Genomic DNA, 25,949 nt, shown 5'->3' with positions numbered 1-25,949 from the left:
ACATGTAATCTTTGCCAAGTTATCTGATCACCCAATAGTTCATCTTTCATCTGTAAATTACCCTACTTTAGAAATAATGTTTTCTTATCTTCAGTAGTGTCTGCAAGGCACTTAAATGATTAAGCATTTATTCTAGTCTATTTTCACATTGAGGGCTTTTATATGAGTCATGTTGCTTGTTAATAATGAAAATGAATCCACATAGTCCTTCAGCATTTTACCTTATGCAATTCTAAATATGGTACAGTTTAGTGTACTCTGAATCCAGAGAATCCCATGTATATTATCTCATGGTAAAGAAATTCCATATGTTTTTTTTTTTTTTTAAAGTGGAACTTCATTTTTTAGCATCATAGCTAGATTCTTTCATCTCAAAAGAAAATTTTCATTGGAAAGCAGGACAAGTCCCACAGATCATTACAATTTTCCTAGTCTTACCCATACCACATTTCAGATAAAAAAAAAAAAAAAAGAGCTAAAGAGGTCCTAAGAAGGACAAAGGCCAAACAGCTTTGTAAACTGGAACAAGGTAGGCTGACTCAAACTGCTTATTTTGTAAGTTGACAGCATAAACAAATGTGAAACAAGCTCATTAGGGAACACTGGAAAAAATATTCGGGAAAAATAAGTTGCAACAGGAGGTAGTACCCCTTACCCAGGAGTTGATACCAACAGCTCAGCATTCCAAGCAAGTTAACATTTAATATACATGTCATGATACCCATATAAATTCATGCATATGCAAACAAACCATGTAGAAATCAAGCTTTTCACACCAATATTGACTGGAAGTTCACAGAAATTAAGCTGTTAAAGCAGAAAAATTAAGATCAAGCTTGGACTATTTAACAATTATTTCAAGCTATGAGATCTCTTTATGCACATTTTCTTCTAAGAATCATCTTGATAGCAGAAGCTATTTGGAGGCACTACAATAGTCTAAAGAACACACCATTTCCTTGAAATGTCAGAACAGGAAAGCAGCAGAACTGCATAGTTTAGGAAGACTACATGGAATTAAAGTTTAAAGAACATGAACATCGACTGGCTGCTGTGTTTGATCAATGAAGTGTAATATGCAAGTTCTTAAGTTAGGATTTTGGAGACTGAATTCCAGAACCAAGATTTGGTTGGTTTGTTTCTTAATAGTTCTGGGTTCCATTTAACTTTTAAAATATTAATGCTATATTCTTCAGGATTTTATATGCAATAATATTATTATAATGTATGTATAGTGCAACTGTTTCCAAGTTCTGTACTTGCTATTCGTTTCTCTTCCAACAGGTTTACTTAGTTTAGGCCCTCTCCATACACTGTTTCTTGAAAATTAAAAAGGCAAGTATCCCACAGTTTACTTTCAGGCAAGTTATTCTATAATGAAAGGTCAATGATCCACTGCTCTCCCCACTTGAGGGAGCAGATGCAGCCAGCTGCATGCCACAGCAGACACCATCACAAGTGTTAATAATAGATCTCCAAAGTTGTATATCCTAATGTACCACAAGAGCATCACAGAACATGCCATTTTGGGGATCTGTGATGAAGTTTGTGACATTTAATGTCTGAAGGGGGCCTTACATTCTGCATCTCAATATTCATCTATTGTTGCATGCACAAGCACACACCCCACAACCAAAGGGACAGAACAGAAAGTTCACCATTCCCCACCCAACCACCCTGAACTAGAAGTACAACAGCTAGAACCTCCAGGCCAGAACAAATATTTATCAATGAAAGTACTTCCACAAGTCTGTGCCCACTTTAGTTTGGTTTCATTCATCCTCTCAATATTCTATTGGCCAGCATGACGTGTTCTTCACCCTCCCCCTCTCCCCCCAAGTGCCTCATGTTAAAAGATTAAACAAAAAGAGTAGAGTTTTCCTGTGGACAGAATACATAGGGACACAGTTCTTAGTTTCACATTTATGTATTTTGTTTGCATTGTCTGCCTAGTCCAAACTTTATTAAGCCTCTATTAGCAGAATTACAATGTTTTAAGCTTTGCCTACAGATCAATTTCCTGAAAACATTTTTTAAAAAGCTTGAGACCGTGCAAATTGCTAGACTAAAAGGCATGGAAGAGTTACAGTATTTCCTAAATGGATCATTATTAAAAAAACAAAACAAACTTTTCTACTATATCCTTCCATACCTACAGCAGTCTGTAAAAACACTATCGTCTTATTTATAGCAGAGACAAAACCATGATAGTTCTGATACGCTGCACACCTTTTTCATTTGATTCAACCCGCCGCCCCTTTGGATGACCGAATGGCATTACCTTTAAAAACACTTTCCAATAGGAGTTCATTTAAGATGGGCTATTCCATTAGATTCTCATGAACTCTTCAAACAACCAGTCCTCAAACTCACGTTATACAAACATTACTTGCCTTTTTGTCTTCAGGGCTTAGCTGGTTCATTAGCAGAGTCATATTGTCAGTGCTCCAGGTCCATGAATTGCTTGTAAAGTACTCTAAAAACATCAATGCCTTGTGAAGACGAGTTATTGCTTTCATCATCCTGTAGTCCAAGTAAGGGGATTTACAGATTACAAATGTCAGTTTGATTCAAATCAACATCCCCAATCATCATTTCCCCCCCAAAAACTATGCATTAAATACTGTGTATTCCCATTTGCCCAGTGCACAAAGCATATTTTAATAGATCATATTTCTGCATACTGTTTATTTTGTTATTAAAAAATAAATTGGATAATTACACTAGATTCTTCACCAGCAGTTACAACCAGAAAATTTGGGTTCAGTGACCTAATATGTTAATCTAGTATCTGTACCTTATCCAGGGTGTTTAAAAAAAAGATGGCTCTACAAAGAGACTGAATATGGATTCTCAACTATAATAGCTTAGCTGGTGAAACATTACTCTAAACCAAATCTTATGATGCAACTAATGTAGAGAGTAGAAATTGTTGGGGAAATTGCACTTGTAATGGAACGTTAAGTAAACTGGAAACTCATAACTGCACTCCCTTCATCCTAGTACCAGCTCTGTACAGGGTCAGTTCCTTTGTACCAAATAGAAGCACCCTACCATGGCTGGAAACAACTTCAAGAAGCCAAAAAAATATGGCTGAAGATTGACATACCAAGAGGCACAGCCAGGCTATACCCCTTGTTTCTGCTATGCAGGTAACAGGGTAAAGAAGTGGTTAGATATCTATCCAGGCCACAGTAGATCCCTTTTGCACTGCGAGGTACTCATCTCTGAGCTGGCAATACAAAGCAGCCATTCCAGAGGATGATACCTAGAGTATGCAGAAACAGTCTATCATCCTTTATTGTTCAAGTTAAGCAACCTGCCCAACTAGAAATTCAGTGGATTCTGTTATAAGGATCAGTTTCAGGAAATCTACTTTTGATGAGCAGAAATACTGAGCTGTACTTAAACTGACTTTGTTTTTATGTTAGGGACATTACCCATTCTGAGAGGAGAGAATTGCCTATTATTACAATGCCAAGGCTAGTAAGTCAACTTAATGCTAGTCCTTGAAAGAAGTATTTTCTTTCCCAGTCTTGCAGACTTCTACAGAAGTACTTCCAATTCGATCCTTACAACTGAAGGCACCAATTGACATAAAGCAGGGGACAAAGGGGAAAACAAAAATCCCAGCACCAATATGAAATGGATTTTGGAAAGTAAGATTTGCTCCATAACTGCATGGTAGTTCATAATAAACAACTACATTCACTGTTAACTGTTGTTCTTGTAAAAGTTGCCTCTACAATTAAATACCTGTAGGTGGGCTATGGCAGAATCCTGGAAATTCAACCAAAGCTGGGTCATTAGCAATGCATGAATGCTCCCTAGTGATTTAAGAAGCTGACATCTCAGTGTTATTTGCTTCACTTCCATCTCCTGAAGCACAGAATCCCAAACCAGGCAGACAAAAGGTCTAACAGGTAGGAAGGAATGTGAATATAAAGAGCTGGTTCTCAAAGAGCAGTTCCAGGTAAGTGACCTTTCTTCTTTGAGACCCCTGTGAATTTACGCAATAGTGCTATAGTCATATCTATTGTGGACTATGAATTTACACAAGTGTAAAGGCTTATCACATTTTCCCTTGCTAGTAGTTGTAAATTCACAGTCCACAATAGACAAGTCTATAGTAAGATTTTGAATACCAAAAGAAACGGGGGGGAAAAAAAAAAAAAAAGAGTGTGCATTAGAGCTTAATGCATCTGGCTGCCCCTGCTAAAAACTACTAGGCAAGGGAAAATGTGATAAGCTTTAAAAAATAGGTTCCAAGAGCCTTAGCAGTGTGCAATTACTCTGCATACCATCTTGGTTAGTTTTTCTTAAAACTAGTGGAGCTTATCTGGTGGGGAAGCCCTCAAAAGATCAACACAGATGTCCCACTCACAGAACCGAGTCCACTCAGATCTCTCATCCAAATCTGGAAGTTGCAATTGCAGGACTAGTAGTAATTTAACTCATAGATAAAACAACAGGGCTGATGTTTGAGAAAGCTGTTGATTACGCAATACTACAACCAGTGGGAAAAAAAAAGTGGAAGTTTTGGTGCTAGAAGCAGAGTCAGTGAGGTCAGGGCCATGAATAGTCTGAAATCCAAAAATTGAGCAGTACTCTGAAAAGAAGTATTTGATGGCTCTAAAATCTCTTTAGATAGACAAAGGTGAACCAAGGCAAAGGGAGTTCCTGTCCTGTCTGCTTCCCAGTCGAGAGTGGGGGATGGATCAGCAATTCCAAACTGGTATGCCGCAACACACTGGTGTGCCATCAGGCATGTCCAGGTGTGCCGCAGCATTTTGGCCTCGAGCCACGCCCCCAGCCTGCTGCTGCTGTGGACAGACAGATGGGGAGTGGCTCTAGCCAGGCAGGGGGTGTGGTTCCAGCCCAAAATGCCATTTAGTTGGCCATGTCACCCCTCCCAGTCAGTGTCCAGCTAGCTGTACACCCCCCACCCCTTAAAGCCCCATTGTGCTGTGGTGCTTTTTTATTTGGCAAGTGTGTCGTCGGGCAAAAAGAGGTTGGGAAGCACTGGGAAAGGTTGTGCACAAAGATGAAGTCTAAGGCCAATAGCAGCAAACCAGAGATTCAATATTCCAGCTTCAGCAGTGCCAAAGGCATACAAAATGAATCACAGCATGGGCTCTGTTTGAGCCATGAGAGCTTAGAACACTATCCTGGCCTAGTGTTGGCAAGCTTTCCTAGAAGCACTCAAGTTCTTAATTTTATATAGCCCTGGTATGTGAATGGCACCGAAATATTTCACACTGAGGCAGAGGCAGTGACCAATAAGTTACTACTACTTCATCATGGTGAACCAAAAGCATCTATAGAGATACTGATGTGATCTGGAAGCCATTTGTGAGATTGTAAAGGCATGGTTAAAACTGACCAGAAAAGCCTATGTAATATCTGTATAAGAGTTCTATTTTCTTTAATAATCAGCACTGAAGGTGGTACTGACTTGGAGGCTGGGGCTCAGGCCTTGCCCATTTAAAAATGGAGAGCTTTGGTGCTGAACAGTTTTAAAAGATGATACTGCAGCTTGATGGACTGGTACAAGATGTTTCAAAATTTTAGTTCCTATTTGTGTGCTCTCCATATCAGCTGCCAGAGCAGATGAGTTCTAGGCAGAAAAGCCTAGCCTAAACAGAACATTAAATAATATGCATGGCTATTCAGTTGCAGATAGACAAGTGAGCAAACAGAATGCGATTAAATGTTCCTCTTCAATTCAGTGTTAGCCAGTGACCCTGAAGGCTGCAAATGGAATACTGTATTTTTTTTGAAAGGGGGGGGAAGAGATAAAGCCAGAACTAGGCTAAACTAAGGGGCTAAGACCTACTAAACAGAAAATGACTAGGTTCCTTATCTTTGCTGCATGAACCAAAGTAGAAGACACCCTCCTTACTACCCACCAAGATGTCAGCAGACAGTGTCACTAAGGGGGCATTCATCCAGCCCCAACAAGCAAGACTTGTATACGTTCCACTACAGCTTCAGTGGTTATCCTATCTGGAAGTTGAAATTCAGACAACTAACAGAAGGACAGGAGTTTAACTATTTATAGACTTGATCCTGAAGTTTTGGGGTTCTGTTTTGTTTTTTTAAAGGGAGTATATATTTTAGCTTGCTTAATATCATAACATATAATAATATAATAACATATGCTTAATAAGTATCCTTGCAAGTAGTAAAACATCACCACAAACAAAGTCAGCCATCTAAAATTTGTTACTACTGTAGCACACTTTCTGCTAGTAACCGTAAAACGGTCAGAGGTTTTCAAAATATTTTTCTTCACTGTAAAATCCAAACGTCAGTCATTTTCAGAGGCATAATTGGAGAGCATGCAGAATTCTAACTGAAGTTATGTAGATATATATAGCCAATGCTATTAGCCCATGAGACGCACATTGAACATGAACAAGGGTTTTAAACCAAAAAAGTTTGTTAAGAAAATTTAGACATATGGAATAAGATAATTACAAAGGTGTTCGAGTTTCACTCAAGCCAAGTTATTTGTTTGCCTTTAAGCACTATGTGCAAAACACCTTTCTGAAATGCAGCCAAACTAAGAATAATTCTGCTTTTAAATAAAGGCCAGGTTCTCCAGTAAGCCACCGTTCTGTGGATGTGCAAGCTTTGGAATAAAACTTTTATTACTCCTCTTATTGCATGAGAAAGGTAATGAAAACTTCAGTTTTGCATGTAAGCATGGAATGATGGTACAAGGGAATACAAATAAAGTTAAACATTTGTAATAAACACAAAACTTCTATAACTCCAAGAAATAGCAGGAACAGAAGAGACCTCAAGCAAAACTTTAAATCCACAGACTGCTTTGCTGCTAAAGTCTTAATTTACAAAGCTTCTTGCTGTTGCATTACAGCAAGACACTGGTAGGGTCTTTGCAAAGCACACAGTGCAATTCAAATACCTGGAATATTCCTGTAATGTTACTTGTAAATTTTAATATGCTATGGATTCTAGTTCTGGAGGGGCAAAAAGGAGAAAGAAGTAAGTGTGAAACCTTATTCTGCCATTTATCTGCTTGCATACAGGCTAAGATAGTCAGTGGCAGTCATAGCCTCCTAGGCTAGAGACAGAAGTTACACACAAATGGGCTTAAGTGATCAGAAACTGGTTTAAACTTGTAACAGAACTTAAGATCAGTGCACATAAACCAGTTTCAAAATGGCTGAAAGTGGTTTGAGATAAACCTGGTTGAATGTAGTATCAGACTGAACTGATCTGGGTCAAACCAATCTATAGAACTTCTGTCCCAGACCCCTTCCTGGTTCAAGTTAAATCAGTCTCCCATCATACTTTCCAGCCCTGGGCTTTGCTGTGCAATCTGCTCCCTAGCTAGAGCAGTGAGGGATGACTGACAAGGGGGATGGAGGGCAAGCCTAGCTGGGGATGCAGCCCAGGGTACAGGGGGGACTGCCCCCTCCAAGCAAACCCTAACTGGGGTCTGGGACCAGGGAAAGGGGTTAAACACCCCTCCCCTGCTCAAAACTTACTGCTGGATGCAACTGGACTACAAGTCCCAAAAGGCACCTGGAAGCAGGAAGAAGAAATGATGACCAATCCTGTAGAGAGTCTTGCTACTGTGATTCTGGACTGCAAATCCCATTTAAAAAAAAAAAAAAAAAAAAATCAGGGGCAGCAGAAAGAAGAACAAAATAGCCAGAGAGCTGTGCTCTAGCTCCCTGGCTTCTGGCCTGAGCCACTGCAGACACCTAACTATAGTTACTGAATCAAAGGTAAATGTCTGTTCACTCCTGTTTCAATTTAATCTGTGCAGTTTAGACTAATCTGCAAAGACTGAATCGATTCAGCCTCAGGCTTTTTTGGATGATGTACCTAGCCCTTGACCTCAGCAAACAGCGTCTTCTTCAAATTACTTATACAACAACGTTTACCAGAGCTGTATTGTACCACCAACTGATGATCATATTTTATTCCCTGTTTGAATGATTAGTTGGATAGTCTTCTGATATCTTCCCATAGCAGAAGGAAAACAAGCTGAAATGACCACAATATTCTTTTTTAAAAAATAGCATCCAATCAGCTTTTAGATATTATAAATCTGAATGGAAGTATATAATATTTATATACCAGCTTGAATTCTTCAGAATGCTCTATGGTTCTCAGAGCATTATGCTTGAAAGGGAAAATTGTTATTACTAGGAAAAAAAAAAACCAAACAAACAAAAAAAAAAACCACAACACATACCTACATTTGTTCAGTAGGTGTAATCTTCAGTCATTCAGGTCTTAGCACTGCATGAAGAGCACTTTATACTAAGCACTGAAGAGTTTGCAATTTAAGATCATACAAATGATATTCTTATTTATTACTGGTTACACATCTTAAGTAACAATTTCCTAGACTTGGCTAGATTGCCAAATTCCTGACTAGGGCTCTATGCTACACATTCAGTTTCTCACCAAGTTTAAAAAAAAAAAAAAAAGTTATAATGGATTAGTGTTTGAAAGTACTTGAACAGGTCAGATAAAGAGGGCTAAAATACTGTTTGTTTATTTGTAAGTCGTTATACAAAAGACACCACAGCTCCACTGCTAGATTTGTATGGCGCCTCGCACAAAGTTTTAAGTAGTAAACAGCTGCATTGTGATACAGTGATGCAAGTGGTTAGGTGTAACACTTGCTAAAGCTACAAGTGTGCTATTAGCACTGCTGACTATTACTATTTATACAACACTATTATTAATCAACTCCTACAGATAGAGTCCTACAGTACATATTAGTTAAAAAACAAAAATAAACAAAAAACCTGGAGTAGAGGGTTGTATCCATCAAGTTTTCCTTTGCCTTCCTTAAGTTTGTGTATAATATGCTAAAACATGATAATTTTAGTGTGCCCCTTTTCCTAAAAGTCCTTCAGGTGTAGAAATTGAGGGGGGGAAAAAAAGACACTACTGGAATTAAAATAGTAAATATTTGAACTGCTGATATGATTAAATGCATGCTCTCTCACACAATTCTTTGAAACTATATAAGCCCTAAAACAGGACCAGAGCAATAGGACTGTGCCTGAAAAAAATTCTTGAAGAGAACACCACAAAAACAGAAAGATCCTGTTATTATGGTTCAGTGTAGAGAGACAAGTGTCACTACTGCAGAAGCAACTCCAACCAGGTCCGTCCCCCCACCCCCCCTTCCATTCAGGTCTTTCTTTTACTATGGCAATAGAACACTTGCTCCAGTATTTTATTTTATAAGACAAGTCATTTGATTTGTCATTTATAGGATGTCATTTTTTTCCACATTATAAAGCAACGAGCAAAGAAGTTACCAGGTGGCCCACCCCCCCCGCGGGAAAGGTGGCATTCAGCACATTATGGCTTCAAGATTCAATAAAGAAATGGTATATGGAAGAGTGATAAGCCATTACTGTGGAGCTGGTGATGTCAGTTTCACAGTTGATTTTGCCCAGTGATTTTTGCTGTAGCCATATATTGCAGTTTTACAGAAGTATCTCACTATGATTCAATATGTTGAACGTTTTCTTTTTTTGGTCATAAGAAAGAGCAGGTAATCAAGAGCCCCATTCTAGCAACAGGGCCTCTACACTCAGAACAGCATAAGCATGAGGAATCCAAACTCAATTTAATCTAGTTTGAGGCCCCAGGACAGAAATTCTGCTACCTGGTAGCTGAAGCTTTTGGTTACTGTTCCTTGGCCATGCCCCCTAGCCACAGGACCAAGAGGAGCACCCAACTACAACAGTGAACTTCAAGCCAAAGAAGTCTTCAGGTGATCTAGTTAAGCTGCCTTCCAAATGTACTTTGCCCTTGCATGAGTTCCTTTCTGCTCCTTTGGTAACTTTAAAGATCTGGCCCATACAGTGTATAATTAAACTGTAATAACGTTTAATAAACTGTAACACCCAGTGTTATATATTGCTATTCCTCTGAATAGAAAATTAAAAAACAAAAAAAACAAAACCTGAAAGTCTAAGGCCACTGTCTTACCAGGACCATTTTTTCCTTCACATTGTATCCTGTCTACATGGGCAAACTGAGTCATTGCTGCTAACAGACAGACAGTGGTTTTCAGTAAAGTTCAAGTAAATGGTTAGTTGAAGTAAGAACATCTCTTCTCATCTACTATTAGTTATTGAAAAGATTCTAGTGCTAAAGAGGCATCTTTTTCATCTTTCATAAGAGAGTCTTCCACAGTGTGCCCAGCCATTTGAGTTACTTAAAAGTTTTTAAATAGCCTAAACAACCGTTTCTCTCAATTTAGTTTCATGCAGCTCTGTTGATATCTACTCCACCTGTTTTCCAGACTAAATCTTGCGTACATTGGGAAACTCACTCACTACTTGCCTATTGCTGCTGTTTTAAAGCAGTCATCTGTAGGAGCCTTTATGCCAATGTTCCATGAACTGGAAGAGGAGATCTTATGTAAATTTAGTACCTCACCATTTGTAACAAGACTTTTAAAAACCTCAATTCACATCTTTGGGATTCAAATAATTACTTCAGCAAGACAGAACTAGGTCTAACCTTTCCAATATATCCACATAAAATAAAAACCTAGCAAAGAGGGTTTTGTACCCCTTTTCTCTGGGTCACCTGAGGTAGAAATCCAATGATAGGGACTGAATAAGATATTTCTCATTACTCCTACTAAAACTAGTCAAATAGGAAACAAGAAACAGCAATTATTTCAATGACTTCTGAAATTCAGTCATGCTTGTGGCAGTCATTTACTGATCATTCTCCCTCCCCCACCCCAAACCAAGACAGACTAGCATTTAAATAGACTCAGTCTTGTATGTAGCTATTGCTACTGGAAGACACCATTCATGGTTTATGCTGCAATAGTACCTACATGCAGGCCTTAACTGCATTAGGCATTGTACAAATTGAATGCTTCTTACCCCAAAAGAGCTTATAGATCGAAGACGTGTTTGAATGCTAATATGAGCATATGTGCGCTCTTCTACATTTTTACCAGGACAGCTCCAAGATCAAACAAGTTTGGAACCCAAGAGATGTTTTGAGGATTACCTTTTCCTACTGGAATCATTTTAAAGCATGCCGACAATGAATCTCTTTTTGTTGAAAAAAAAAAACAAAAGAACCCAACAACAACAAAACCAAAAACCTCCCATATGTTTGCTCTGAAGTCTGGGACAATAACAAAAAAAAATAAAAAAAAACAAACTAGTGGTTATTTACTATATGTGTTATATCAAGTTTCTAAATGTGGAAGCAAAGTAGGTTTTCAAGATGTTATTGAACACTGTCAAAAAACAACAGAGAAACATCAAGGATTACACTATTTAAAGCATTTAAAGTAGTGGGGGGAGCAAAACAAGATCATATTACTACTTAACTGTGATTTAGTTATGTTTGTTTCATTAAAACCATATCATTTTCCCACCAAGAAAAAAAAAAAAGTGTTAGCTAGACAAGAACTTGTCTATTATAAACTGAATGGAGTGGCTAGATAAAAAAAATTCTGAAAATGCCCTGTACATACCAAATAAAATTTCATCATTTAATTAAAAAAAAGAAAGAAAACAAACCCCATTTCCCCTGCCACTCATTTTCAGTTTATAATAACAACAATCTTGGAGCTGGACATCTCATAGAGCATAGAGAAAGACAAGAATTACTGGCCTGAAGCACAGATCAAGAATCAACTTTTCCCCAGCCAAACGTTAACTCCTCTGAAACACCCAGCCACTTGATTGTTATTGCTTGTAGTCTGCAAATCTAAGAGAAAGCTCATGCCATTGCCTTAATCCACAAGCTTCCACCACCTTAGCAGCAAAATGGTCCTTCTTACCATGGCTTCTGACCCGTCAACCTGAGAACAACATCACTCAATAATGCAGGCAGTATATGGCCAACTGTTCTCCAGAACTGAAGCAAAAGGGAGTTGGAGTATACTTTGAAATGGGGATGCCTTACTGTTTGTTCTAAAGGATTCATCTTGAAACTCAAATTTAGATAGTGTTCTGTAGGAAAAATAAGGATCGACATATTTTGAATTTCTATTATTCAAGAAAGCGCTTGTATTTAGGTCTTGAATTTTAAAATTTGTCCTGACATCAATTAATACTCTGAACGAAAGTTATCCAAAAATAGTCATCCTTGTTAGTGGAAAAAGCCTGAATGCAAGTATTTCTTCTCTTTCAGAAAGAGGATTCAACCACAAGTGTAAGCATAATCAGAAAAATTCAACATTCAATATGCACTTTTGTAAGCATGTTGTGTTTAAGACAAAAAAAAAAAAAAATCAAGTTGGAGGAACAGACAAGACAGAGCTAGTCACCATTACCTTGGGCTTCTTCCAGTAATCCTGAGGTAGATATCATACAGGAATGCTGGGGCCTTATGGCTTACAGCAATCCAGTAATGATATAAGAGGTGATTGGAGGTTAGATTTACATTGGGCCGTCTGAAGGCCTGTTCGAGAGGATTCCTCTTGAAAGTAGAAATTACATGGTATTCTGAGAAAAAAAAGTTGCGTAACAGCTTTGATAATAACCATGTAAAATTTAAGTGGTTTTCAAAGTTATTATGTACAATATTTACTCCCGAATTTTACTCAAAATAAAAGACCTCCCAGATGTTTCTAAATCACCTACAAACAGATAAAACAGTTACAACTGTTGAACTTTTAAAGTGACAGTCTGACAACAATTAAATGCATCAAGACTGACTTCATAATTTTGACTTTAGTTTTGTACTTCACTATAGCTTCTCTCTTTCTGTTCCTCTCATTTAAGAAAGTCTTCTAACAAACCCCTTTGATTGTTTTTTTAAAGTAGCAAATATCTTATTTTTTTTGCAAACTTTTTTTTTTTTAAATCATAGATATTTCTCAGGATCTGATCTGCAATTCAGATGACAAATTATTCACTACCTCTAGAAACATTTTTAAAAGCTATTTAGCCACTATTACACATTTCTTGCACAACCAAAAATATTCAGAGGTAAATGGGATTTTTCGGTGAAAGAAAAAAAGTGCAGGTTGGTACCATTAAATAGTTACACACAAATCTATCTTACCATTCTAGTCACTTCCCGTATTTTTCAGACTAGTTTCTGGGAGAGAAACCCCCCCCCCCCCCCCCCATTCTAACCATTAACTACACTGGGATTTAATTAAAAACTAAAAATAAACACAGTACTTTTCCAATCAGTTTGTCTGCAGTTAAAAGAAACTGCAGTAAAGCTGCAATTCAATGCAATGTAAGAAACTGAGTAAAGCTAGGAAAGTCTTAGTAACAAGAAAATTGTTCACTTTTAAGCTAAACATAGGCCAAGCTCATAAAATGAAATATCCAAATCTAATAAAAAGACACTCCTCTGAATATTCCCTAAAGTTGACAGCTGTTTAAGTGTTAAATAATCTCACTGAAAATAAAAACATTAAAATTTAAGAGTAATTTATGGTACATGTGCAATAATCATTAAGAGCCAGTCTTCTGAATTTAGAATTATATTAAGAAGTTGAAAGTAGCTGGCCACATTCTTGGAGGATGATTTTTCTTGCACACGTTTTATATTATGTAACTATTTAAGGGAAACCAGTGCTGGACAACATTCGTTTTTATTCATCTGATGCAACTCTATGAAGTAAAAGGCTGCTATCATACCTCTCAAGTGTGCTACATGCACAAAAAGTCTTTCTTTTGGGCTATATTTCCTAGATGCTTCTAACACGGTTACCACTAAAAACTCAGTAATTTGGAAATACTGCTCTAGTATTACCAGGTTTCTGATATTCCCTCTGCTCAGTGACTTACTCTCCATTCTGCCAGCCTGTAGCTGGCAGATTAGGTTGTGGTAGCAGTTGGGAGAAGAGCAGAAAGTGGCAAAACAGAATATAGGAAGAAAAACTGAACAGAGAAGGAAAAAATGGTGTGCCACATTGCAAAGATGAGAGGTATGGCTGCTATATATCCAATTTATTGCTTTTTAAAAAAATATTATTTACAAATACTGGTCTCAATACCTCAAAGTTACAGCAAACTTCTATACTAAAAGCACTTAGAAGGGCCTTCTGGCAATTGATTAGTTGCCACAGCCTCAGAAGTTTGTCTTCTATTAAAGAGTTGGAGGACATACAGAAAGAAAAAAAGAGGCAACATACCAACTTCACCCCAATGGAAAGGATTGGTGCCACCTGTTGTACAGTTGTACACCAGAACATTTCTTGGTCTGAAAAAGATTAAAAAGAAATTGAGCAAATTAAAAGCTAAATAGAATTTTAGGTAATTGTTAAAAAGCCCACATTTATCCAAATCCCTCTTACCCTCTCCAATTATGAAGCTGGGGACAGTGGAGGATAACCCAATTATTAGAACTGTGTGCACCTACATCAGTAGTTCACAACCTTTTTAGACCCCAGGTACCCTTCAATGGACTCAAGGTTTGTAAAATGAGTGGCATCCAACTTCAATGCTTAATTTCTTGCAGAGGGGCTTAGCATTGAGGGTGGAAGATTGGCCAGGCAGGGACAAGCCTGAGCCTGTGCTTCTCACACCTCGTGGCACCCTTCTAGTGGATCTCATGATGCCATAGCACTGGCCTACACGTTCCCAGCATTTTTCTTTAACAGCTGTACTGATTCTTTCCTCTCAGAAGGAATACTCCGGTTGTAGGTATAAGAAGTGTTTTAATTAAAAAAAAACAACTAACCACTGGAAGCAAGAAGGCATTTCTACTGTTTAGCCAATGGTGCTGTGGTATACATGAAAAGCACTACTGAGAGGTGATATCTTCCTCTTCAGTATCAGATGCTTGCTATTATAAAATTACAAGCTTGAAAGTCAGTATGGTAAATCTTAAATTCTTTTATATTATGGGAATAGCAAGACACAGATTAGCAATTAAAAAAGAAGTTAGATATAACAACAGATCACACCACCACATGCCAAATTAATTAGTTTGCACTGTCACCTGTTATACCTATTTATGCCAGAATACCAGGCTGCAGCCAGTGTTGTATTGACAACTACATCTACTGGAACAAGATCTGCCACTGCACTGTTGGAAGCTCTCATTGTTCGAAGAATTCCTTTTCCTGCCTTAAAGAACAAAACAGAAGGCCCACCAATAAAACATTTCAGACTTTGTTGGCTTTCAAAGACAAAAGTAATATCCATAACGGTACTAAAAACATTTACTTACAGCAATAAAAATACCACTAGGTCCATTAAAGTTGTCGATCCACCCCTATTGTGAAAAAGAAAAAAGATTCAGTCAAAGTGTACAGAGTTCAACTGTTTATAAAAATATTTCTGAAACAAACCGACCAAGTACGAGCTTCTTAAAGCTGTAAAAGGTAAAAGGAAAAGGCAGAAGGTAGAGAAAGGGTGGCACCTGAAAAATTAAATGGTTCATGGACCACCCTGCCTTGTTTTCAGACTAGCACAGCTAACTACTTCTATTTAGCACAGCTAACTACTTCTATTTATGCATAAAACTTAAGAACAAAACTTATAGCATATTAACTTCTCGTATTCTGCTTCTCTCACATTTTAAACTTCAGAAAATGCCTTTAAAAAAAAAAAAAGTCTTCCTTACTGGAACACCAGTAACAAAGTTTCTGACTTGGCTGTTAACTAATGGCCTCAGAAGAGAGGCTGCTGCAATTTCATTACTTACACTGTAAATATCCTTTATAAAGTTCTTAGCAAACTAATACAACAACAGAAAATCAGTTTGAGTAAGAGGAAGTTTCTTACTAACAGCTGTTCAAAAAAAGGTTTTTTTGTTGTTTTGTTTTTTTAAACTTGAACCACCAAAGCAATCATCCTAAAATAGCCATCAAGCAGTTCTGTGGTCACTTACTAGATTTTGATGGTTTTCCTGAGGAGGATTCTTGTTTTCTCCTTTAACATTTAACACGTGGATTTGCAAATACTGAATTTAGGGAACTAAAATCTTGAAAGATTAATTTCTGTTATGAAAGCTGCCTTAATGTCATTCACAGGAGGACTATACAATGTTGGCAGGATGCTTCAAATAATACATAACCAGGCGTAGGAACTCCTTCCCCACCCTTTACTAGGGATACAATACTGCAAGTTTTTGGAGGGTTTTTTTTTTTTTGGGGGGGGGGGGCGGGGAGGAAGGAATGTTGGTAGGCAGCCTCCAGTTTTCATTATGACCACTTAAAGATACTGGCAACTAGCACAAGGTAGAGCAGCTTGAAAAGGGAAGAGAAAATAAACTGGGGCAGGAAACAGATAAAAAAAAACTGCCCCCCCTACTCCCCCAAATGTGTATGTGCATGTGCATGTGCATTTGTTAGGCCCATACTGCCCCAAGGTTAGAAGTAATTTAACTTTTAAAGTTCATTAAAAAAAAAAAAGTAAACTTTCAAGTACACAAAAACCAGAAACTAAATAAAAAGTGGTTTGATAATATAGGTTGGCATTCAAAAAAGTGAATGAACTGTAGTTTAGACTTCTGACCTGAAGTCCTTGCAATGAACCAGGATGCATTCACTTTACAGGTTAAGAAACAGATGAAGTTACTCAGTGGGAGACAAAGTGACTTACAGGAAAAGGCTCCTTCCAGCTGGCACCAACAATGGATGGCCTTATGATGGCTATGTTCAGTTTTGAACCTTCCTGCTGCATCACATATTCTGCTAAGGCTTTTGTATATGTGTAAGTATTAGGCCTGCTGCCTATCAGTTTTGGGGTAATATCATTTACTAGACCATCATCCATCCACCTAAAAAAAAAAAAAAAAGACAAAAAAAGATTTAATTATTGCATGCTTCACTAGAAGAGGTTCATTTATGTCTGAAGGAAAGCAAACAAATTAGAAACAAAATTGTGGGGGGGAGGAGAGGAAGCATTTATGATCAAGTCAAATGTCTTTCAAGCCAACAATAGCGTTAAAATTTCAGTTTTACATTTCCTGCTAAAAGATTTGTAAGCTTATAGATATAGCATAAAGTAAAGCAATAGATTCTGCTGTACTATTTCAAGTTAGCTTATGAAGCTTTGAAGCATTTCAAAGCTTTGTAATCACTCATGTTCTAACAGGAAGTGAATTAATTTTAAGAACTCTAACACCTTTTTCCCCTGCAACGCTAGCCACAGCTCCCACTGAAGTACACTACACCTCACAAAAAGGAGGCCAAGGGAGGCCACACAGGCCAGTATGCACACCAAAGTTGAAAACATTCACCTACACGTAGCTTGCACAATAGTAGACTTCTGCAAATAAAATTTACCTCATACTCAGCTCCATAACCAATTCAATTTCCAAAGATTTGACTTAAAAGAAAAGATTTCTTTTATGTTAGGACCAAACACTGATGCCATAAAAAAGAAAAAAAACACCACACACAAGAACAACTGCATTCAGTAGGATCAGAATTTAGTCTTTAATATTACATTGGTTTCTAGATTAGAACTGTTATAACTGTCCAAAACTGAAGTGATGGGTAGAGGGTAGGCAGAGGAAGTGAAATGAAAGAAGACTGATGTCTGTTTCAGAAACCTAACAGCTGTAAACAGCTATAATACTCCTAAGTCTAGAAACAAGAGGTAGCATTAAGGGCTTTTTAAAAAAGTTATATAATTACAGTATTAAACACTATACATATACAATGTATTATTTCAATTACTTTGAAGATTTCAAGTTTAATGGCACAATGAAGTTTGATCCCAATTGCAAAACTAATGCATCTTGCCATTCCACACGTGCGTGGCAGGAAATGCAGTTTTGAGTATCAGGGATCCAATCCCAATAGCTTTCTTTCAAAATGCCAGTGCACATGGGTTGCAATCCAGAGCTGCTGGATCCACAGCTTTGAACTTGCTGGGCAGGACAAGCCAACTGACTCCCCTCAACTGGTACTTGCAGTGGTGACTCATTGGTAGTCTCCCATCAGGGGCTGTTGGTACACAGCTTTGAACCTGCAGAGGGGGAAGCTCAGATTCCCATCATGCAGCACTTGGGCAGCCCAAGCTACACTGTCAACAAGGATTGTTAGTATGGGGAAGAGCATAGCCCAGGATCTCCTACCCAGCTGCTCTTCTCCCAACACCAAGAATCAGAATGAGAAGCATATAACATTCCAATTTAAAAGGTACTATACAAACCAGCCACAAAGATGTTCCACATATAATGTGGCACCATAAAATGACAAGCCTACAAATTGGCTGAATGTGATCCATGTTGCTATTTATAGTACAATTCATGTGTTAATCGTGGCATAAATGTAACTTTTGCCTGGGACTGGTAGTAAACCAATGTATATGAACTGCACTTGTACAAAATTGAAGAAAAAAAAAAATCAACTGTATGAATTTTGCTTTAGGATACATTGTTTGGGTTATGCTAAAGTGTATCCAAGGTAAGAATTTGTGGTGGTGTAACTTGAAAAATTTTCTACCACAGCTACATACTACTATACCTAGTCATGAAAGCAAAACTGGAAAGAGCACGAGCATAGGGGGTTGCATGACCACTCAGTGATCTTATTTTGCTCCTATTCTTGACCTCCAGTGCTTTTTTCCCTTTGCTGGAGATCCTCTGCACTAGTTTGGTATTTGAGGGGTTCTGCAGGCAGTCCTCCAGATAACCTTCATGTGACAGCAGGTCTGCCACAATCAGAATCCTATACTACCAGCAATGCTAAAACAATAGGCAAAAAACTGATTTATGGATATGAAACTGTAAAACAAACACCCATCAAAAAACCCACAATCTAATTTATTAGTTCCCATAAGTCTCCCATAGATGTTTACACTAACAAAACATCTTAACCTATTTGCCAAACACAGAAAGAATGTTATTCTCTAGCCCTATTTGGACAAACCTAAGTACATGTACATTATTGTACTGAACTATGCAGAACAAATAAAGTCTGAGATCATTCCAGATATTATTCGAGAAGGGTAACAAAAGAAACCACCTCACAAAAGAATGCGATACTCATGCCAATTACTTGATCAAGAGATATTTCTTGTCAAGACATTAGGTACAAAACTAGGAACATGGCATTTAAAATGGAGTGACTGGACTATTTCTGGTCCTGGTATGTTTCCAAAAATACTGTGCGGCACACATACTACATCTAAGGAGAAAAAGTCAGATGCATTGCCTTTTATATTCTACTATGCATATTAACATTAAGACTTCTCACAAATCAGAAAAGCAATTTCCATTCACTTTCTTAAAGAAGGGTTTTCCATTTACATATCACAGTACCTAAATTGTCAGAGGATGCCAAGTTGCTTTATTTCCTAGACAAAAGTGGGGAGGTATTTTTCTCTAAAAATCAGAATACCAGTCTAAGGAACTTAGGAATAGCTTCCTTTTACAGCTACAAACATGGCAGCAGCATTATATCTTCTACTTATCGGATCCTTTGGAATTCTTCCTCTACTTAGAATAAGTCTGCAATGTAAAACGGCAACCCCATAAGAACCCATTCATTTTGATGATGCACTTGCAGAACATCCTTTACTTGTGCACACCCAAGCACTTAACACTAAGTCATTGCCACTAGCATGACACTCACTTGTTAATTCTTTGAAGGTAAGTAAATGCAGCATCAAGGAATGTTTTACAAGGGACTTCTGAATGAAGATTTAAGATACAGAGTTCTTGTAACTCGGCTTCCCCATGTTGTCCCAAATTCCCCTTTGCTACTGGGGGAGGGGCAGGAAGGGAGGAGCAGTATTGCAGGGCATTGTAGAGTAATGCATTCTGTAGTATTTTCACACACTCAGAAGGGTTGTTTATTCACTACAGAATCAAAATATGGAGACTACTCTGCACGTGGTCCAGCTCCTCCACTTACCTGTTACACTGAATTCATTTACCACTGCTGCAAAATAACCTTTCAATTAAGAGTAATTTGTGTTGTAAACTAGGAAGTGACACTTTGGAAACCCCACAGAAAAGCATTATGCTTGGACTGTAAAATAAGACAGAAGCAGTGTGTTATGCAGCAGCATGAATAGTTGAAAAGGGTGAATAAGGCTGGGGGGGGGGGGGGGGAAGGGAAATGCTATCATTAAGCCTACCAGTTATGTTCAGCTCTAGGGGTATGTATGAAACCAGAATGGCAGGTTTTACTTGCTCAGCATTCTTCCATTTTCTCTCCAATCCCCACATCAAGAAATAGGCTAAGCAGGAGCATGCTGCTACTTGGCAATTCTATTCTGAATTGGTAGGTCTTCAATTCTTTAGTGATCATACCCCCCCTCATGATATAATTGAAGCAGGCACAAAATAGCAAAGGAGTAGTTTATAGCAGGAACTGAATATTACTTTTGTGACTGGGCTTATAAAAAAAGAAAAAAAAAAAGAAAAGGTGTTATACAGGTTTTACAACATCATTACACCCAGTCAGGGGAAAGAGGAGGGGAAAGTAAGCTTTGTTTTAACTATGACTTTTCTCCTACAAACAGAATAGATTGCCCTCTTGTTTTTTAAAAAAATGCATCTCCTTCTCTCCACCACCCTACACCATGCAGTATTAGATCTTCTGTATGAAGATTCCTACAGAACTGATACCCAATAACTGAAATTAGGATCAACTATTAGCACCAGTGTCCCTGCATAAAAAATAGGCATCTGTAAGTTTTAGTTTAGGTTTCTTTTCTGGGATCAAATGAGGATAAAATTTCTATCTTCATGATTAAGCTACGAGAGAGAGAGAGAGAGAGAGAGATGGTTAATAATGTCAATCTAAAGTCAGCTGGAAGTCTTAACACTGTATGCAAACAGCTTTCCTCAGCAAGTTCCTAAACTTTTGTTGTCCAGGTAATTAGAAGCCTGGATCAAGTTGACAACAGAAGCTACAGTCTTATTTCTTCATTTAACCTCATGCTTATCTGAGCTCTGATCCCATGACCTTTAATGTTTAAAACAAGATATGGACTAGCCCACTTAACTATAATGTTCATTAATACCTTCAGATAGTTTCAATTAACTAGGAATTTCCATGTTTCCTGTTCCTTCAAAGGAAAAGCAAAATAGCAGATGCCCTTCTGTTAAAATACAATCTACATTATAGTATTTGCAATACCCTGCTTATAGAAGCAATAGTGACAGTCTTTTAGAAATTGTTTATGCAGGTTAACCATACACCTCCCCAAACATCTCACTAAGGTTTTGGTAATTAAGCCAGGAATGAGAGCAGAGTAGGATCACCTTAAAAAAGACAATACTGATAGAAGCTTTTTTTTTTTTTTTTTATTTAATTATTGTAGACACACCCCTTCTACAAACTAGAAACTTTTTGTAATCTTTCAGTTATGTTATGCCATATATATGGATCAGTCTTGTTTTCACATATTGTTCCTCCACTTGTGGGAATACTTCAGGAAAGCAACAGATGACACTTTAAATCCACCCCCCAGAAAAAACATTTCCTAGTTTTAATGGCAGTTGCAGTATCCAAGTGTCTAAAATTATATTGTCAACTTCAAGGTTTTATAACTTGTTGCCTAGGGAAAACAGTGAAAATGCATGGAGAGACTCACTTCCTCTAATTTTTTAAATAATTTTAGCAATTGAATAACTTCATGAAAACTTTAAGTTATTTCACCTAAATGATGTGCCTTTGATTACCATCCTTAAAAGACTGGTCAGTCTGTTTTTTATGAAGCTTTTACAAAAAGGTATTTTATGAAGATATCAAACCCATTGTTCCCTTACTTGAAGGTAGTCTGATAACCAGGGATCCTGGTTTTCTCCAATTTAAAAAAAGATCCTCGATTTTGGGGTTAGAAAAAACAACATTGGAGGAGGATTTTGGGTTACTTTAACACAAAAATGGGGGGGGGGGGGTTGTTTTTAATCAGAGAAAACCAGGATCCCTGCTGATAACTTCATATTTCAATTGGCATGCCAACTCCACCTACAAAGCTTCCCACCAATTCGCTGTTGTCTTTGGGAATTGTTGGCCAAATGAGCATCTTAAAAGGTGCTGGCCAATTTCAGCTCCTGCACTGTTAATATCCATCAGGAAAAGCAAAGCCTCTTGCAAATCTTCCTTATTCTCCCTAATCCCACAGCATTTTAGATCAGATTGGAAATAAAACGAAGGGTAAATTCAATTTTAAAATCAAGAGAGACAGCAGTTGGGCAGGAAGCGTATTATTTTCACAAATCAGGAGAGGGCTCTAAAGCTGGTCAGCTCTGGATGTTTCAAGGGAACCAGACAGACAGTGACCAATGGAATTAAGTTACTGACACCCAAGGGTTCCGATGCAAAGAGCAAGTAAGATTCCCTGCATCAAAATCTGCAACTCGTCTTGCTGCAGCCAAAATCCACAATTTTGAGCATTCCAAGACTAGCAGGCAGCAAAAAGATTTTTTATACAGACTTACAGTTGAACTCAGTTGTCAAGTCCAAGTTAAAAATTTGCAAGTTCTCTCTCTCATTTTCTTTTAAATAAGAACAGCCTGACAGGGGTATGGACAACTTTAAAAAGTATAGATGAAGTCTAAGTTTCCATGGTCTCAAGTCATTCTAAAAATAAACAAGCAAACAAACAAACAAACAAACCCCTCTTTCCTATGCAACCACCAAGAAAACAATTTGGGTAAATTAAATCAATTTAATACATTTGTAAAATAAGCTAGTACAAGACTACTGCCTCAACGTAGGGCTTCTCTGCATCTTACCATGTTTGAGGGTATTTTGCTTCCATGTCTTTAGTTACAATGAGTTTAATGCATCTTTGTCAAAGACAGAAGACTAACACTTTTCTTTAAATGTAAAAGAGCCAACAAGATGATTCTTACCTCAACTCTTTACCAAATGATTTACTTATTAATGTCACTTCATACTAGTAAATGTGCTCTTATTCAACAGCCAAAATATCAGCTACTTATTCTCCCGTCCTGCAAATAACCATTCAGTTAAATTTTTAAATCAAGAAAGCAGCACAGAGTAGTGCGCAGGGTACAGACTGTTTTTAAAAATGAGGGGTAGTTCAAAGAGTTACCAAAAGATTAGGAAGACTTTAGTATTATAGGTCCAGAAACACCACCATTAGTCAGAAGTAGAATTAGGTTGACTGTCACATTTTTCTATACAGTTTCACCACTGTTTAAATAGGAGGGAATAAGATGACAAAGTTGTGTAGCAAAGATTAGCAAATAGTCTAAAGAAACAGAGCATGTATTGTCTTTGCAAGTATAGAAAGTGGGTGCAGATTAGTGAAATACCAGAAAAAAGAAGTTACATACTCTAAAGAATCTATCAGTTTCTTGGGGTCAACTGGAGGTGGATAGACGATTTCTTCAATATGCTTTTGATTGCAATATGCATATGCAGTTGAAAAATGCATGAATACTTCTAGCTTCTTCATTTGCTGAGCCAGGTGGATGAGCTGTTGTGTTCCAATTACATTTAATTTAACAGAATCTCTGTCAGGAAAAAAGAAAAAGCTAGGTGAGCAACAGTGAGCTTGCCAGAACAGTAAGCTGATATGAGGAGTTCAGTTTGGACACATTCATATCTCCACCAAGAAGGAATTACAGCAACATTTTCCAACAGCTTGTCCTATTTTTAGATGTCCCAAGCTTCCAAAACTTTCTTTAGAAAAGTATTCCACAGTCTGTCTGGAAGCTAGTCAATACTCAGCTTAACTCCTCCATAACAACTTTATTCCATTTGTATAAAAATGTAGGAATAGAAGAAAGACTAGTTACCATGTAGTTTCATCCTTATAATCACACCAAAGTAGTCAAATATACTTTACAGACCACCTTGTGCTCTTTTTCCTGTGTGACCTCAAAGTATCTGATGTAACATTTTAGCCAGAGATTACTTATAGGCCTTCCCACTTCAGGTGGTCAGCCCAAGCCACACAAGAGATCAGTTCTTATCAATACATTGATAGGAAAGCTCTAAAAACAGAAACTGGATTTAGGTGTCAGTTGTTTCTTGATATTATACTACTTAAGAGAGCATAAAAAAAAAAAAAAAAGTCTGAAGGAGCAAGGAAAATCTTATAGCAGAAAAAGCTGAATGCATGAACAGTAGCTTCTAATGTGAGAACTGGAAAATAGTTCTGAAATAAGATGCCTACATAGAAATTTGTCCCTGCTTTTCATTAATAGCTAAACAATTTGTACAAATCATTCAAAATGCTTAGGTGCTGGAGAGAGGTAGGCAAGACAGAGAATCCAAGTCAGTTTTTTTGTTTTTGTTTTTTTTAATTGATGACTCCCTATGGGACTTAGTCATGTCCTCGCTTCCCCTACCCGGAACAGAAGTGTGCTGCACTGGTACTCATCTGTGCCCTTTTCTGCAAGGCTCATCCACTTTAGAAAGTAGTCCCACTAAGAAATGGAACACAGGAGAGTAAAAATTATCAGAATCTCACTCCAAGTTTAACTTGAAACCTCAGGTTGTGGAAAAGTTTAAGGAAAAAGCTCCTTGTCTTGAATTCAGTACAAGCTGTGAGGAAGTCAGCTGCTGCAGCACCAATAAACTGTGGTGTGAGTTTGGGGACAGAGTCTGAACTGAAGCTGCTGCCTTTGCCCACCCCACAGGAGCTCTGGCTCCAGACCCACTCAAGACAGGGCACAAATGGCAATAGCTCTGGCCCCAGACCTGGAGCCACGGTTAGAGCCACCGCTACTACTATATGGGTGGGCAGGAGATGGTATGTCCACATGTTCCATACCCCAAGCCAGAGCAGGTCTGGAGCCAGAGCCATGAGAAGAGTCCTTCCCCCTCCCCTCCCTCCATGAGGGGGGGGCAGGGCAAATTTAAGACAACACCCCACCAAATAAATTTAAGTTGTTATAAATTTTCCATGTATAGAATTTAGTTACTGGGCAGGCAACTTAAAATTTAAAAAAGTCATCTTGGATTTGAGTACATATGGCAATTACAATCTAAAACTTAGAAATACTGTTGCCCTTACAACAGCTTCAGGAGCTTCAAGTAACCAAAGAAAGGACCAAAAGGTTAAATATATCCAAAAAAATATCTAACTTTTGTACTTGCAAGAAAAATACAAGGTCAAGACTGCAGGAGGCCCAATTACAGACTGACCCTGCAAACAAGATCAGTGCAAAATGATGAGGGGGAGGAGAAGGAAAAAAAAAAAAAAAACCCACCAAAAACCAGGCTGATCAAAATATGTAGTTTTTCTGTAAGTGTTAGTTGTTTTAGTCTCTCCAAAACTAGACCGTTGGTCCAATTAGAAAAAAAACTATCCCCTGCAGCTCCCCCAACAGCCTTGCTTTATCATCTTGGGCATATGCTGAGCCTCACAGCTGAAAGCCTTCCTACAGATCTACCCCCAGGGCTATCCTGTGGGGGGCAGAATCAGGCAACCGCCCCACGCTTTAGGGCCCCCCCCACGGAGCCAGGTGGAGTGGCCGCAGCAACCCCACACTGCCGCTGGCCTGACATTTGGCCGCTCAGCACCCTCCCCCCAGCCACTGAATCCACCACTGCTCAGCACCCCCTCCTCCACCACCCTCAAATCCACTGTTGGCTTCTTGCATCCAAGGGTGGGGCCCCACACAGGCCAATTTGCCCCAAGCCATGCACCCTGCTCTGGTCATCTCCATCTACCCCTAGCCTCTTCTACTGATTTGAGGTTTAGTGCTAAGTTTTGAAGAAGAAAGAAGTAGATTGGGAGGTTAATGTGTGGATGTGACTGCTTTCAGATTCAGTCTGACTGAATCACACAGTAACCAGCCATCTCTCTTCCTTCAGAGAGAAGGGAAGATTTGCTTCAGCTGATGACATTTTGGTTTGTTTTTTTTAAACATATCCCAGCTTTAAAATAAGTATTTCAATGCTACACTTAGTCATAAGGACCTGATGACCAGCAAAGAAAAGAAAGAAAAATAGTTCCCCCTCTCCTTCCCCCCCAGCTAAAAATGGCAAGTTTTCACTTTTATAGTTTGAGACATGAGTGCTTCAATAGAATTTCCTTGCTTGCAAT

The 25,949-nt window shown here is 38.1% G+C and overlaps 1 protein-coding gene across 4 annotated transcripts in view; it reads right to left on the bottom strand.

Moving 5' to 3' along the window:
- FAR1 (fatty acyl-CoA reductase 1) overlaps positions 1-25,949 on the bottom strand; it is a 52,644-nt gene that overhangs the window by 5,754 nt on the left and 20,941 nt on the right. Inside the window, exons 4-10 of one of the 4 annotated variants that reach the window (XM_019477126.2) lie at positions 23,227-23,406; positions 16,557-16,734; positions 15,181-15,225; positions 14,950-15,077; positions 14,141-14,208; positions 12,320-12,491; positions 2,394-2,523 (exon numbers count right to left, since the gene is read on the bottom strand). In XM_019477126.2, coding sequence (XP_019332671.1) covers positions 2,394-2,523; positions 12,320-12,491; positions 14,141-14,208; positions 14,950-15,077; positions 15,181-15,225; positions 16,557-16,734; positions 23,227-23,406 — 901 coding nt within the window. Of the gene's footprint in view, positions 1-2,393; positions 2,524-11,824; positions 11,997-12,319; positions 12,492-14,140; positions 14,209-14,949; positions 15,078-15,180; positions 15,226-16,556; positions 16,735-23,226; positions 23,407-25,949 lie in introns of all 4 variants that reach the window. The other 3 variants (XM_019477127.2, XM_019477128.2, XM_019477129.2) reach the window with 3 other exon arrangements.

Source organism: Alligator mississippiensis, chromosome 2, assembly GCF_030867095.1.
Source record: "Alligator mississippiensis isolate rAllMis1 chromosome 2, rAllMis1, whole genome shotgun sequence".
Lineage (NCBI taxonomy): Eukaryota > Metazoa > Chordata > Crocodylia > Alligatoridae > Alligator > Alligator mississippiensis.
The sequence above is the reverse complement of the archived record's forward strand: the minus strand, read 5'-3'. Positions and strand labels throughout refer to the sequence as shown.